At 37.4% G+C, this 13,865-nt stretch overlaps 4 protein-coding genes across 4 annotated transcripts; all 4 read left to right on the top strand.

Annotated features, from left to right (window-relative positions):
• The first annotated feature begins 1,090 nt into the window (after nt 1-1,090).
• On the top strand, nt 1,091-4,614 carry LOC132908494 (pre-mRNA-splicing factor ATP-dependent RNA helicase PRP16-like). The gene is given in 1 exon segment (XM_060962513.1): nt 1,091-4,614. A coding segment is annotated over 1 exon segment (3,228 nt). The 5' UTR covers nt 1,091-1,242; the 3' UTR covers nt 4,471-4,614.
• A 96-nt stretch (nt 4,615-4,710) lies between these two features.
• Nucleotides 4,711-5,540, top strand: LOC132909078 (pre-mRNA-splicing factor ATP-dependent RNA helicase PRP16-like). The gene is made up of 2 exons (XM_060963664.1): nt 4,711-5,335; nt 5,486-5,540. Exons 1-2 carry the CDS (start codon nt 5,109-5,111, stop codon nt 5,538-5,540), a joined length of 282 nt encoding a protein of 93 aa, XP_060819647.1. The 5' UTR covers nt 4,711-5,108.
• Nucleotides 5,541-7,258: 1,718 nt separating this feature from the next.
• On the top strand, nt 7,259-10,782 carry LOC132908546 (pre-mRNA-splicing factor ATP-dependent RNA helicase PRP16-like). Its single transcript, XM_060962614.1, is given in 1 exon segment — nt 7,259-10,782. A coding segment is annotated over 1 exon segment (3,228 nt). The 5' UTR covers nt 7,259-7,410; the 3' UTR covers nt 10,639-10,782.
• Nucleotides 10,783-10,878: 96 nt separating this feature from the next.
• On the top strand, nt 10,879-11,711 carry LOC132909079 (pre-mRNA-splicing factor ATP-dependent RNA helicase PRP16-like). The gene is made up of 2 exons (XM_060963665.1): nt 10,879-11,506; nt 11,657-11,711. Exons 1-2 carry the CDS (start codon nt 11,280-11,282, stop codon nt 11,709-11,711), a joined length of 282 nt encoding a protein of 93 aa, XP_060819648.1. The 5' UTR covers nt 10,879-11,279.
• The last annotated feature ends 2,154 nt before the right edge of the window (nt 11,712-13,865 follow it).

Genomic DNA, 13,865 nt, shown 5'->3' on the forward strand with positions numbered 1-13,865 from the left:
AATAAAACCACGCGATCAAAGACTGGGGGAAATAGGGTTGCATTTATGTATTGACGTATTGTGTGAATTTTCCAAAATTTTGGAGAACTTCGCGAGGTTGCAGCAGGTAAAGCGCTTCAGCACTCTGCTCGCATTTTAACTTCAAACAATTCAAAAAGCTAACTCGACGTTTAAATGAAGAAATACACACGGAGAAAAATTAACGTGAACAATAATCTATATTTAAGACTGAATTACAATAGATTGAATTTTTTAATCTTTAACAAAAATTTACGCTTTAATGAAATTTACTTAGATTCTGTGCTCAGCGTGACGGTTCAAACCATTTTACGATTCAACGATTTTAGCTTCTTGGGTTACAGAGTAATCTATTTATCTACTCGAATTTTACATGACAATCTACGATTTGTTTATTATCCAATAACATAAGTTGCCATTAATCAATCCTGATAAACATTAATTTGATTGGAGTTCATAATATTAGAAAGCGATCGATTTATGCCTTGACAATGTTTCTTCCTATGGTAACGAAAGTAAATACGAAATTTGAAAGTGATCGCAATTATTATTGATTAATAATTTTGATATTCAATCAATAAATTGGTAAATAAACTTTTGTTCGTTGCCACGCTGTTGTGCAGTTAAATTCGGCGCGCTAGGTTTTACCCTATTATTGTACAAGATATTCACGCCCGAAGAAGCTGCAGGTCTACACCCGTTTATAATATATATTAGTGCATTTACAGTTTTGAAATATAAAATAGAAAATTATCTTGCCGAAAATTCATTTCACAAGTAAAATTTTTATTTACACGAATAAAAATTATAATAGATGAGATGTTCATAATGTATTCAGATGAATATGTAATAACTAGTAATAATAATTTCTAAGGAATTTAATGAATCGCTATTAATGGATGTCATTGACTGTATTTTTTCTTTTACCATAGTTCCATTCATAAATTATGAAACTAATTTAGTTTTTGGTTAGGTAGTTAGTCAGTTGTAAGAGGGCGTCTAAAACTTCGTGTTTACAAGAGGGCGTCTAAAACTTCGTGTTTACAAGATGGCGTCTAGAACGTAGCGTCTGTAATATGGTGTTTAAAGGATAGCGTCTAAAACGTAGTGTTTAAAACGTAATTTTATACTATAGTGTTGCATTATACATATTTGCTAAAAAATAAGTACTTTGTGCGCTATTAAACGTATAAAACTTGAGTGACGAATATTACTCGGTGTAAAATGATGGATACAGTAAATGAGTCGAGTTTGTATAGATTAGAAGGGATTGCGAAAAATCAAGCAGGAGGTTTGATTATTCGGAAGAAACCCTCTGATCATACATTTAAAAAACCTCAGGTATCTGTCTTGGGTCTTGACAAACTTGCAAAACGAAAAAGGCAAGAAAATTTACAGGAGGTTAACTCACTGAAATCTGAATCAAGTTCACCAAAATCAGAGATTAAGAAAAGAAAATACAGATCTTATGCTGAAGAAACTCCAACTCATACTGGTGGGGCGAATACTGAGGCACAACAAAGATTAGAAGCACGATTAAAGCATCAAAGATTGAGTGCACAGGACAAAAATCATAGAGACAATTATAAGGACAAAGATCGGAATAGAGATAGGGATGGGAATAAGGATCGATATAGAGATTGGGATAGAGAAAGAAGTAGAAGCAGAGACAGTGTTAGAGATAGTAGTAGACAAACACCCTTAAGGTTTAAAGATAAACCTCAAACTCCAATATTTAATACAAAGGATTCAAGATCTAAAAGTAATTGGGATGATGACGAAGATGAAGAACCGAGAAAACCCAGTTGGGATCATCCGTGGGAAGAAGAGCAACAAAGACTGGATAGAGAATGGTATGCCTTGGATGATGGAGAAAATCATGCTTTTGCTGACGTTTCTGAAGAATACAGCAGTAAAAAGGAAATGGAATTGGAAGCAAAAAGACAGAAGCTTCTTTCCTCACAACAGCGACAGGTAAATAAAGATAACGAATTGTGGGAACGTAACAGAATGTTAACATCTGGTGTCATAAGTTCCTTGGATCATGATGATGATCCTGACGATGAAGGAGAAACCAGAGTACATCTATTGGTCCGTAATGTTGTTCCACCATTTCTGGATGGTCGAATTGTATTCACTAAACAATCAGAGCCTGTTGTACCTGTACGTGACCCTACTTCTGATATGGCAGTTGTAGCAAGAAAAGGGTCGGCCTTGGTAAGAGCATATCGCGAAGAAAAAGAGCGGAAAAGGGCGCAGAAAAAGGATTGGGAACTAGCTGGAACTCATATCGGTAATATCATGGGTGTACGTGATAGACAAAAAGAGGATAAGGAAGATCCAGGTCAAGAAACTGACTTCAAAGCTGGACAAAAATATGCGCTTCATATACGGGATGAAGTTAATGGAAAAGCTAAATACAGGTCCATTCAACACCAGAGGAGGAGTCTTCCAGTATTTGCTGTACGACAAGAATTACTAAATGTAATTAGAGAAAACAGCGTAGTAGTTATTGTTGGAGAAACTGGCAGTGGAAAAACAACACAACTGACTCAATATCTACACGAAGACGGTTATAGTCGCTATGGCATAATTGGATGTACACAACCAAGAAGAGTAGCAGCTATGTCTGTAGCAAAAAGAGTTTCTGATGAAATGGCTACTGCTTTAGGAGACAAAGTCGGTTATGCTATTCGTTTTGAGGATTGCACTTCAAAAGATACCGTTATTAAATATATGACCGATGGTATCTTATTAAGAGAAAGCTTAAGGGAAGAAGATTTGGATCAATATAGTGTAATTATCATGGATGAAGCTCACGAAAGATCTTTATCTACTGATATTTTATTTGGTTTGCTGAGAAAGGTTGTAGCCAGACGACATGATCTGAAATTGATCGTAACATCCGCTACAATGGACTCTAGCAAATTTTCAACATTTTTTGGAAATGCTGCGACATTCCAAATTCCAGGTCGCACATTTCCAGTTGAAGTACTACACGCAAAGAATCCAATCGAAGACTATGTTGATGCTGCTGTCAAACAAGTGTTACAAATTCATTTGCAACCTCGTTCAGGCGATGTATTGGTCTTTATGCCCGGTCAGGAAGACATTGAAGTTACTTGCGAAGCTTTGAAAGAACATTTAGCAGAGATCGAATCTGCTCCTCCACTTACCATTCTACCTATTTACTCGCAACTGCCCTCGGATTTACAAGCTAAAATTTTCCAACGTTCAGAGGAAGGTTCGCGAAAATGCGTTGTAGCAACAAATATAGCCGAAACTTCATTAACCGTCGACGGAATTGTATTCGTCGTGGACTCTGGCTATTGCAAGTTGAAAATTTATAACCCACGAATTGGTATGGATGCTTTACAGGTATATCCAGTGTCCAGAGCAAATGCTGATCAAAGAGCAGGAAGAGCAGGACGTACTGGTCCTGGTACCTGCTACAGATTGTACACGCGAAGACAATATTTAGACGAACTACTATTGACCGGAGTTCCAGAAATACAGCGTACCAATCTTGCAAACACTGTATTGTTACTGAAGTCTTTAGGTGTTCAAGATATATTGGGTTTTCATTTTATGGATCCTCCACCACAAGAGAATATACTAAATTCTCTCTATCAGTTGTGGATGTTAGGTGCATTGGATCATACAGGACGTTTAACGCCTTTGGGACGACAAATGGCAGAATTCCCCTTAGACCCGCCACAATGTCAGATGCTTATTGTTGCTTCTCAACTCGGTTGCACTGCAGATATACTAATCATAGTTTCTATGCTGTCAGTGCCTTCGATATTCTACCGACCCAAAGGTCGCGAAGAAGATTCTGATTCAGCGCGAGAGAAGTTTCAAGTACCAGAGTCTGACCACCTAACATATTTAAATGTGTACAATCGGTGGAAGGCGAATGGTTATTCCAATTCTTGGTGTAACGCTCATTTTATTCACGCGAAAGCTATGCGGAAAGTAAGAGAAGTTCGACAACAGCTGGAAGAAATTCTCAAACAACAAAAGATGGAAGTTGTAAGCTGTGGCACGGACTGGGACATTGTACGGAAATGTATTTGTTCGGCATACTTTCACCAAGCAGCTCGTTTGAAAGGTATTGGCGAATACGTGAATTGTCGTACTGGAATGCCATGCCATCTTCATCCGACGTCAGCTTTGTTCCGTATGGGGTTCACGCCAGACTACGTGGTTTATCATCAACTTGTGATGACTGGCAAGCAGTACATACAATGCGCGACTGCCGTTGATGGCCACTGGCTAGCCGAATTGGGCCCTATGCTTTTTAGCGTAAAGGAAACTGGATAAAGCGGACGAGCAAAACGACGTGCAAGACATTTACATGAAACGGAAGGGCAAATGAAAGAAGCGGAAGAAGAAACGAAAGCTAGGGCGCGAGAACAACTTGAACGTGAACAAGTTTCTATCAGGAAGTAAGTTTCTTGTGTTTCAAATTTATAATACATACAGTATCTCATAAAAGTATTTGAATTACCGTAGAAAGCTTAATATAAGTTTTTTATAATATTTATCTGATATTTTGTATCATTAATTTTTATGATATTCTTTTATATTGTTTACAGGAAGGAAATATTGTCGTCAGGTATCGGAGAACCCCAGTCGGAGGTTCGGTGCGCATATCGAGACGGTGTGTAATAGAGCCGACAAGTTAATAGCCCAGTATTTTGAACTGGCTGAGAAGATGACGAGAGCAGTAACTGCCCGTAGAAGAAGATACAACGGGGCATGAAGGGACAACCCTGATGACTGCCGACAGGTATTACCGGGGCTGTCTGTCCTCAAAGCAGAGGAAGAGGGAGGAGGGGTTTTTAGTGGGTATGGCAACAACATCCGCCCGAGTCCCACATAACCCAGTGATGCGGGTCACTGGGCATGCGTAACAGCATTTTCCCCTCCTCACGCAAAAAAAAAAAAAAAAAAAAAAAAAAAAAAAGTATCGGAGAACCGGGTACGCCTGTTCCTTATCGTAATACTCCAAGTAGATTGGAGTTATAATTGTTCAGATTTTCAATGAAATGTAAATATAAGACTACGTGGTGTATCATCAACTTGTGATGACTGGCAAGAAGGAGTACATGCAATGCGTTACTGCCGTTGATGGCCACTGGCTAGCCGAATTGGATCCTACGCTTTTTAGCGTGAAGGAAACTGGACGAAGCGGACGAGCAAAAAGACGTACAAGACATTCACATGAAATGGAAGGGCAGATGAAAGAAGCGGAAGAAGAAATGAAAGCTAGGGCCCGAGAACAACTTGAAGGTGAACAAGCTTCTATCAGGAAGTAAGTTTCTTGTGTTTCAAATTTATAATACATACAGTATGTCATAAAAGTATTTGAATTACCGTAGAAAGCTTAATATAAGTTTTTTATAATATTTATCTGATATTTTGTATCGTTAATTTTTATGATATTCTTTTATATTGTTTACAGGAAGGAAATATTGACGCCAGGTATCGGAGAACCGGGTACACTTGTCCTTTTTTAATATATGTATCATCACAAGAAGCCTAATTTCTCTGCCGGTACCAGCAACTGCAGCAAGTAGCTTTGATAAATATTTATTTTCCATTTCTATTAAATTTATCAAGCTGATATCCTCAACAGGTTTGTATACTAGCCGAGGAGGACCTTCCATAAAATATTCTAATGTAGAATCTTTTTTCCATGTTTGCTTAGCTAAATTCTCAAAAAAACTATCCATATTTTCGTAAATGTATCGAATCTGCAGCTTTGTATATGGTCTCGTCCTTTTTCGAATTGCATGCTGATGATTCTGTTATTATTATTATTATTATTTCGTACATTTGCTAACGTTAATCGAAATATGTTAGAATACTGATTTCAAATAAATGACATGTAAAATGTATTTTTCAAATTTGTAACATATCTTTTGATAATTCACATATGTTTTATTACCATCCTATACTTTTCCAGCATCACTTTCAAGCAGTACTTTCTTTAATTACCTTTAACTACTATTATGATACCATCATTTCTTACATATTTGCAAAAAACAAATTTGGAAAGTGGATATCATGAAAGGTTGATAGCTGATAGTACTGCACTATACAGACTATACTGTACCGTCTGACCAACGAGTTGAGTCACAAGTAAATAAAACCACGCGATCAAAGACTGGGGGAAATAGGGTTGCATTTATGTATTGACGTATTGTGTGAATTTTCCAAAATTTTGGAGAACTTCGCGAGGTTGCAGCAGGTAAAGCGCTTCAGCACTCTGCTCGCATTTTAACTTCAAACAATTCAAAAAGCTAACTCGACGTTTAAATGAAGAAATACACACGGAGAAAAATTAACGTGAACAATAATCTATATTTAAGACTGAATTACAATAGATTGAATTTTTTAATCTTTAACAAAAATTTACGCTTTAATGAAATTTACTTAGATTCTGTGCTCAGCGTGACGGTTCAAACCATTTTACGATTCAACGATTTTAGCTTCTTGGGTTACAGAGTAATCTATTTATCTACTCGAATTTTACATGACAATCTACGATTTGTTTATTATCCAATAACATAAGTTGCCATTAATCAATCCTGATAAACATTAATTTGATTGGAGTTCATAATATTAGAAAGCGATCGATTTATGCCTTGACAATGTTTCTTCCTATGGTAACGAAAGTAAATACGAAATTTGAAAGTGATCGCAATTATTATTGATTAATAATTTTGATATTCAATCAATAAATTGGTAAATAAACTTTTGTTCGTTGCCACGCTGTTGTGCAGTTAAATTCGGCGCGCTAGGTTTTACCCTATTATTGTACAAGATATTCACGCCCGAAGAAGCTGCAGGTCTACACCCGTTTATAATATATATTAGTGCATTTACAGTTTTGAAATATAAAATAGAAAATTATCTTGCCGAAAATTCATTTCACAAGTAAAATTTTTATTTACACGAATAAAAATTATAATAGATGAGATGTTCATAATGTATTCAGATGAATATGTAATAACTAGTAATAATAATTTCTAAGGAATTTAATGAATCGCTATTAATGGATGTCATTGACTGTATTTTTTCTTTTACCATAGTTCCATTCATAAATTATGAAACTAATTTAGTTTTTGGTTAGGTAGTTAGTCAGTTGTAAGAGGGCGTCTAAAACTTCGTGTTTACAAGAGGGCGTCTAAAACTTCGTGTTTACAAGATGGCGTCTAGAACGTAGCGTCTGTAATATGGTGTTTAAAGGATAGCGTCTAAAACGTAGTGTTTAAAACGTAATTTTATACTATAGTGTTGCATTATACATATTTGCTAAAAAATAAGTACTTTGTGCGCTATTAAACGTATAAAACTTGAGTGACGAATATTACTCGGTGTAAAATGATGGATACAGTAAATGAGTCGAGTTTGTATAGATTAGAAGGGATTGCGAAAAATCAAGCAGGAGGTTTGATTATTCGGAAGAAACCCTCTGATCATACATTTAAAAAACCTCAGGTATCTGTCTTGGGTCTTGACAAACTTGCAAAACGAAAAAGGCAAGAAAATTTACAGGAGGTTAACTCACTGAAATCTGAATCAAGTTCACCAAAATCAGAGATTAAGAAAAGAAAATACAGATCTTATGCTGAAGAAACTCCAACTCATACTGGTGGGGCGAATACTGAGGCACAACAAAGATTAGAAGCACGATTAAAGCATCAAAGATTGAGTGCACAGGACAAAAATCATAGAGACAATTATAAGGACAAAGATCGGAATAGAGATAGGGATGGGAATAAGGATCGATATAGAGATTGGGATAGAGAAAGAAGTAGAAGCAGAGACAGTGTTAGAGATAGTAGTAGACAAACACCCTTAAGGTTTAAAGATAAACCTCAAACTCCAATATTTAATACAAAGGATTCAAGATCTAAAAGTAATTGGGATGATGACGAAGATGAAGAACCGAGAAAACCCAGTTGGGATCATCCGTGGGAAGAAGAGCAACAAAGACTGGATAGAGAATGGTATGCCTTGGATGATGGAGAAAATCATGCTTTTGCTGACGTTTCTGAAGAATACAGCAGTAAAAAGGAAATGGAATTGGAAGCAAAAAGACAGAAGCTTCTTTCCTCACAACAGCGACAGGTAAATAAAGATAACGAATTGTGGGAACGTAACAGAATGTTAACATCTGGTGTCATAAGTTCCTTGGATCATGATGATGATCCTGACGATGAAGGAGAAACCAGAGTACATCTATTGGTCCGTAATGTTGTTCCACCATTTCTGGATGGTCGAATTGTATTCACTAAACAATCAGAGCCTGTTGTACCTGTACGTGACCCTACTTCTGATATGGCAGTTGTAGCAAGAAAAGGGTCGGCCTTGGTAAGAGCATATCGCGAAGAAAAAGAGCGGAAAAGGGCGCAGAAAAAGGATTGGGAACTAGCTGGAACTCATATCGGTAATATCATGGGTGTACGTGATAGACAAAAAGAGGATAAGGAAGATCCAGGTCAAGAAACTGACTTCAAAGCTGGACAAAAATATGCGCTTCATATACGGGATGAAGTTAATGGAAAAGCTAAATACAGGTCCATTCAACACCAGAGGAGGAGTCTTCCAGTATTTGCTGTACGACAAGAATTACTAAATGTAATTAGAGAAAACAGCGTAGTAGTTATTGTTGGAGAAACTGGCAGTGGAAAAACAACACAACTGACTCAATATCTACACGAAGACGGTTATAGTCGCTATGGCATAATTGGATGTACACAACCAAGAAGAGTAGCAGCTATGTCTGTAGCAAAAAGAGTTTCTGATGAAATGGCTACTGCTTTAGGAGACAAAGTCGGTTATGGTATTCGTTTTGAGGATTGCACTTCAAAAGATACCGTTATTAAATATATGACCGATGGTATCTTATTAAGAGAAAGCTTAAGGGAAGAAGATTTGGATCAATATAGTGTAATTATCATGGATGAAGCTCACGAAAGATCTTTATCTACTGATATTTTATTTGGTTTGCTGAGAAAGGTTGTAGCCAGACGACATGATCTGAAATTGATCGTAACATCCGCTACAATGGACTCTAGCAAATTTTCAACATTTTTTGGAAATGCTGCGACATTCCAAATTCCAGGTCGCACATTTCCAGTTGAAGTACTACACGCAAAGAATCCAATCGAAGACTATGTTGATGCTGCTGTCAAACAAGTGTTACAAATTCATTTGCAACCTCGTTCAGGCGATGTATTGGTCTTTATGCCCGGTCAGGAAGACATTGAAGTTACTTGCGAAGCTTTGAAAGAACATTTAGCAGAGATCGAATCTGCTCCTCCACTTACCATTCTACCTATTTACTCGCAACTGCCCTCGGATTTACAAGCTAAAATTTTCCAACGTTCAGAGGAAGGTTCGCGAAAATGCGTTGTAGCAACAAATATAGCCGAAACTTCATTAACCGTCGACGGAATTGTATTCGTCGTGGACTCTGGCTATTGCAAGTTGAAAATTTATAACCCACGAATTGGTATGGATGCTTTACAGGTATATCCAGTGTCCAGAGCAAATGCTGATCAAAGAGCAGGAAGAGCAGGACGTACTGGTCCTGGTACCTGCTACAGATTGTACACGCGAAGACAATATTTAGACGAACTACTATTGACCGGAGTTCCAGAAATACAGCGTACCAATCTTGCAAACACTGTATTGTTACTGAAGTCTTTAGGTGTTCAAGATATATTGGGTTTTCATTTTATGGATCCTCCACCACAAGAGAATATACTAAATTCTCTCTATCAGTTGTGGATGTTAGGTGCATTGGATCATACAGGACGTTTAACGCCTTTGGGACGACAAATGGCAGAATTCCCCTTAGACCCGCCACAATGTCAGATGCTTATTGTTGCTTCTCAACTCGGTTGCACTGCAGATATACTAATCATAGTTTCTATGCTGTCAGTGCCTTCGATATTCTACCGACCCAAAGGTCGCGAAGAAGATTCTGATTCAGCGCGAGAGAAGTTTCAAGTACCAGAGTCTGACCACCTAACATATTTAAATGTGTACAATCGGTGGAAGGCGAATGGTTATTCCAATTCTTGGTGTAACGCTCATTTTATTCACGCGAAAGCTATGCGGAAAGTAAGAGAAGTTCGACAACAGCTGGAAGAAATTCTCAAACAACAAAAGATGGAAGTTGTAAGCTGTGGCACGGACTGGGACATTGTACGGAAATGTATTTGTTCGGCATACTTTCACCAAGCAGCTCGTTTGAAAGGTATTGGCGAATACGTGAATTGTCGTACTGGAATGCCATGCCATCTTCATCCGACGTCAGCTTTGTTCCGTATGGGGTTCACGCCAGACTACGTGGTTTATCATCAACTTGTGATGACTGGCAAGCAGTACATACAATGCGCGACTGCCGTTGATGGCCACTGGCTAGCCGAATTGGGCCCTATGCTTTTTAGCGTAAAGGAAACTGGATAAAGCGGACGAGCAAAACGACGTGCAAGACATTTACATGAAACGGAAGGGCAAATGAAAGAAGCGGAAGAAGAAACGAAAGCTAGGGCGCGAGAACAACTTGAACGTGAACAAGTTTCTATCAGGAAGTAAGTTTCTTGTGTTTCAAATTTATAATACATACAGTATCTCATAAAAGTATTTGAATTACCGTAGAAAGCTTAATATAAGTTTTTTATAATATTTATCTGATATTTTGTATCATTAATTTTTATGATATTCTTTTATATTGTTTACAGGAAGGAAATATTGTCGTCAGGTATCGGAGAACCCCAGTCGGAGGTTCGGTGCGCATATCGAGACGGTGTGTAATAGAGCCGACAAGTTAATAGCCCAGTATTTTGAACTGGCTGAGAAGATGACGAGAGCAGTAACTGCCCGTAGAAGAAGATACAACGGGGCATGAAGGGACAACCCTGATGACTGCCGACAGGTATTACCGGGGCTGTCTGTCCTCAAAGCAGAGGAAGAGGGAGGAGGGGTTTTTAGTGGGTATGGCAACAACATCCGCCCGAGTCCCACATAACCCAGTGATGCGGGTCACTGGGCATGCGTAACAGCATTTTCCCCTCCTCACGCAAAAAAAAAAAAAAAAAAAAAAAAAAAAAAAAAAGTATCGGAGAACCGGGTACGCCTGTTCCTTATCGTAATACTCCAAGTAGATTGGAGTTATAATTGTTCAGATTTTCAATGAAATGTAAATATAAGACTACGTGGTGTATCATCAACTTGTGATGACTGGCAAGAAGGAGTACATGCAATGCGTTACTGCCGTTGATGGCCACTGGCTAGCCGAATTGGATCCTACGCTTTTTAGCGTGAAGGAAACTGGACGAAGCGGACGAGCAAAAAGACGTACAAGACATTCACATGAAATGGAAGGGCAGATGAAAGAAGCGGAAGAAGAAATGAAAGCTAGGGCCCGAGAACAACTTGAAGGTGAACAAGCTTCTATCAGGAAGTAAGTTTCTTGTGTTTCAAATTTATAATACATACAGTATGTCATAAAAGTATTTGAATTACCGTAGAAAGCTTAATATAAGTTTTTTATAATATTTATCTGATATTTTGTATCGTTAATTTTTATGATATTCTTTTATATTGTTTACAGGAAGGAAATATTGACGCCAGGTATCGGAGAACCGGGTACACTTGTCCTTTTTTAATATATGTATCATCACAAGAAGCCTAATTTCTCTGCCGGTACCAGCAACTGCAGCAAGTAGCTTTGATAAATATTTATTTTCCATTTCTATTAAATTTATCAAGCTGATATCCTCAACAGGTTTGTATACTAGCCGAGGAGGACCTTCCATAAAATATTCTAATGTAGAATCTTTTTTCCATGTTTGCTTAGCTAAATTCTCAAAAAAACTATCCATATTTTCGTAAATGTATCGAATCTGCAGCTTTGTATATGGTCTCGTCCTTTTTCGAATTGCATGCTGATGATTCTGTTATTATTATTATTATTATTTCGTACATTTGCTAACGTTAATCGAAATATGTTAGAATACTGATTTCAAATAAATGACATGTAAAATGTATTTTTCAAATTTGTAACATATCTTTTGATAATTCACATATGTTTTATTACCATCCTATACTTTTCCAGCATCACTTTCAAGCAGTACTTTCTTTAATTACCTTTAACTACTATTATGATACCATCATTTCTTACATATTTGCAAAAAACAAATTTGGAAAGTGGATATCATGAAAGGTTGATAGCTGATAGTACTGCACTATACAGACTATACTGTACCGTCTGACCAACGAGTTGAGTCACAAGTAAATAAAACCACGCGATCAAAGACTGGGGGAAATAGGGTTGCATTTATGTATTGACGTATTGTGTGAATTTTCCAAAATTTTGGAGAACTTCGCGAGGTTGCAGCAGGTAAAGCGCTTCAGCACTCTGCTCGCATTTTAACTTCAAACAATTCAAAAAGCTAACTCGACGTTTAAATGAAGAAATACACACGGAGAAAAATTAACGTGAACAATAATCTATATTTAAGACTGAATTACAATAGATTGAATTTTTTAATCTTTAACAAAAATTTACGCTTTAATGAAATTTACTTAGATTCTGTGCTCAGCGTGACGGTTCAAACCATTTTACGATTCAACGATTTTAGCTTCTTGGGTTACAGAGTAATCTATTTATCTACTCGAATTTTACATGACAATCTACGATTTGTTTATTATCCAATAACATAAGTTGCCATTAATCAATCCTGATAAACATTAATTTGATTGGAGTTCATAATATTAGAAAGCGATCGATTTATGCCTTGACAATGTTTCTTCCTATGGTAACGAAAGTAAATACGAAATTTGAAAGTGATCGCAATTATTATTGATTAATAATTTTGATATTCAATCAATAAATTGGTAAATAAACTTTTGTTCGTTGCCACGCTGTTGTGCAGTTAAATTCGGCGCGCTAGGTTTTACCCTATTATTGTACAAGATATTCACGCCCGAAGAAGCTGCAGGTCTACACCCGTTTATAATATATATTAGTGCATTTACAGTTTTGAAATATAAAATAGAAAATTATCTTGCCGAAAATTCATTTCACAAGTAAAATTTTTATTTACACGAATAAAAATTATAATAGATGAGATGTTCATAATGTATTCAGATGAATATGTAATAACTAGTAATAATAATTTCTAAGGAATTTAATGAATCGCTATTAATGGATGTCATTGACTGTATTTTTTCTTTTACCATAGTTCCATTCATAAATTATGAAACTAATTTAGTTTTTGGTTAGGTAGTTAGTCAGTTGTAAGAGGGCGTCTAAAACTTCGTGTTTACAAGAGGGCGTCTAAAACTTCGTGTTTACAAGATGGCGTCTAGAACGTAGCGTCTGTAATATGGTGTTTAAAGGATAGCGTCTAAAACGTAGTGTTTAAAACGTAATTTTATACTATAGTGTTGCATTATACATATTTGCTAAAAAATAAGTACTTTGTTCGCTATTAAACGTATAAAACTTGAGTGACGGTCAGTCGCTCCACCGTCTGTTTGGATACGGCCGACCTCACTCTCAGGGGAGCGCACCTTCCGCCGCAGATACGCGGCGTCCGCGTGCTCTCGACCGTTGTTCGACCCCGCGTCTCTGCCGCTAGTCTCGGTTCCCCCGGACTCATCCATCCGCATGTCGCCATCGCCGGCGCCGCAGTCGCGAATGCGGAGGCGGCAAAGTCCGGCCACCGTCGAGTCGGCAGCGGAGGTGTCCATCGTACGTTGCTGGAGCTCAGCGACTGACGCTTTCGTCCTCCGTGAGGCCAACCCTAGCCGCCTCA

The sequence above is a fragment of the Bombus pascuorum genome, chromosome 7 (genome assembly GCF_905332965.1).
Source record: "Bombus pascuorum chromosome 7, iyBomPasc1.1, whole genome shotgun sequence".
Classification (NCBI taxonomy): Eukaryota; Metazoa; Arthropoda; class Insecta; order Hymenoptera; family Apidae; genus Bombus; species Bombus pascuorum.

What these genes read in the sequence shown, in the direction of transcription:
- LOC132909078 (XM_060963664.1), top strand. Translation starts at nt 5,109, where the DNA reads ATGACTGGCAAGAAGGAGTACATGCAATGCGTTACTGCCGTTGATGGC. An exon ending in GAACAAGCTTCTATCAGGAA is followed by an intron (nt 5,336 to 5,485) that starts GTAAGTTTCTTG and finishes TATTGTTTACAG; the next exon opens with GAAGGAAATATTGACGCCAG.
- LOC132909079 (XM_060963665.1), top strand. Translation starts at nt 11,280, where the DNA reads ATGACTGGCAAGAAGGAGTACATGCAATGCGTTACTGCCGTTGATGGC. An exon ending in GAACAAGCTTCTATCAGGAA is followed by an intron (nt 11,507 to 11,656) that starts GTAAGTTTCTTG and finishes TATTGTTTACAG; the next exon opens with GAAGGAAATATTGACGCCAG.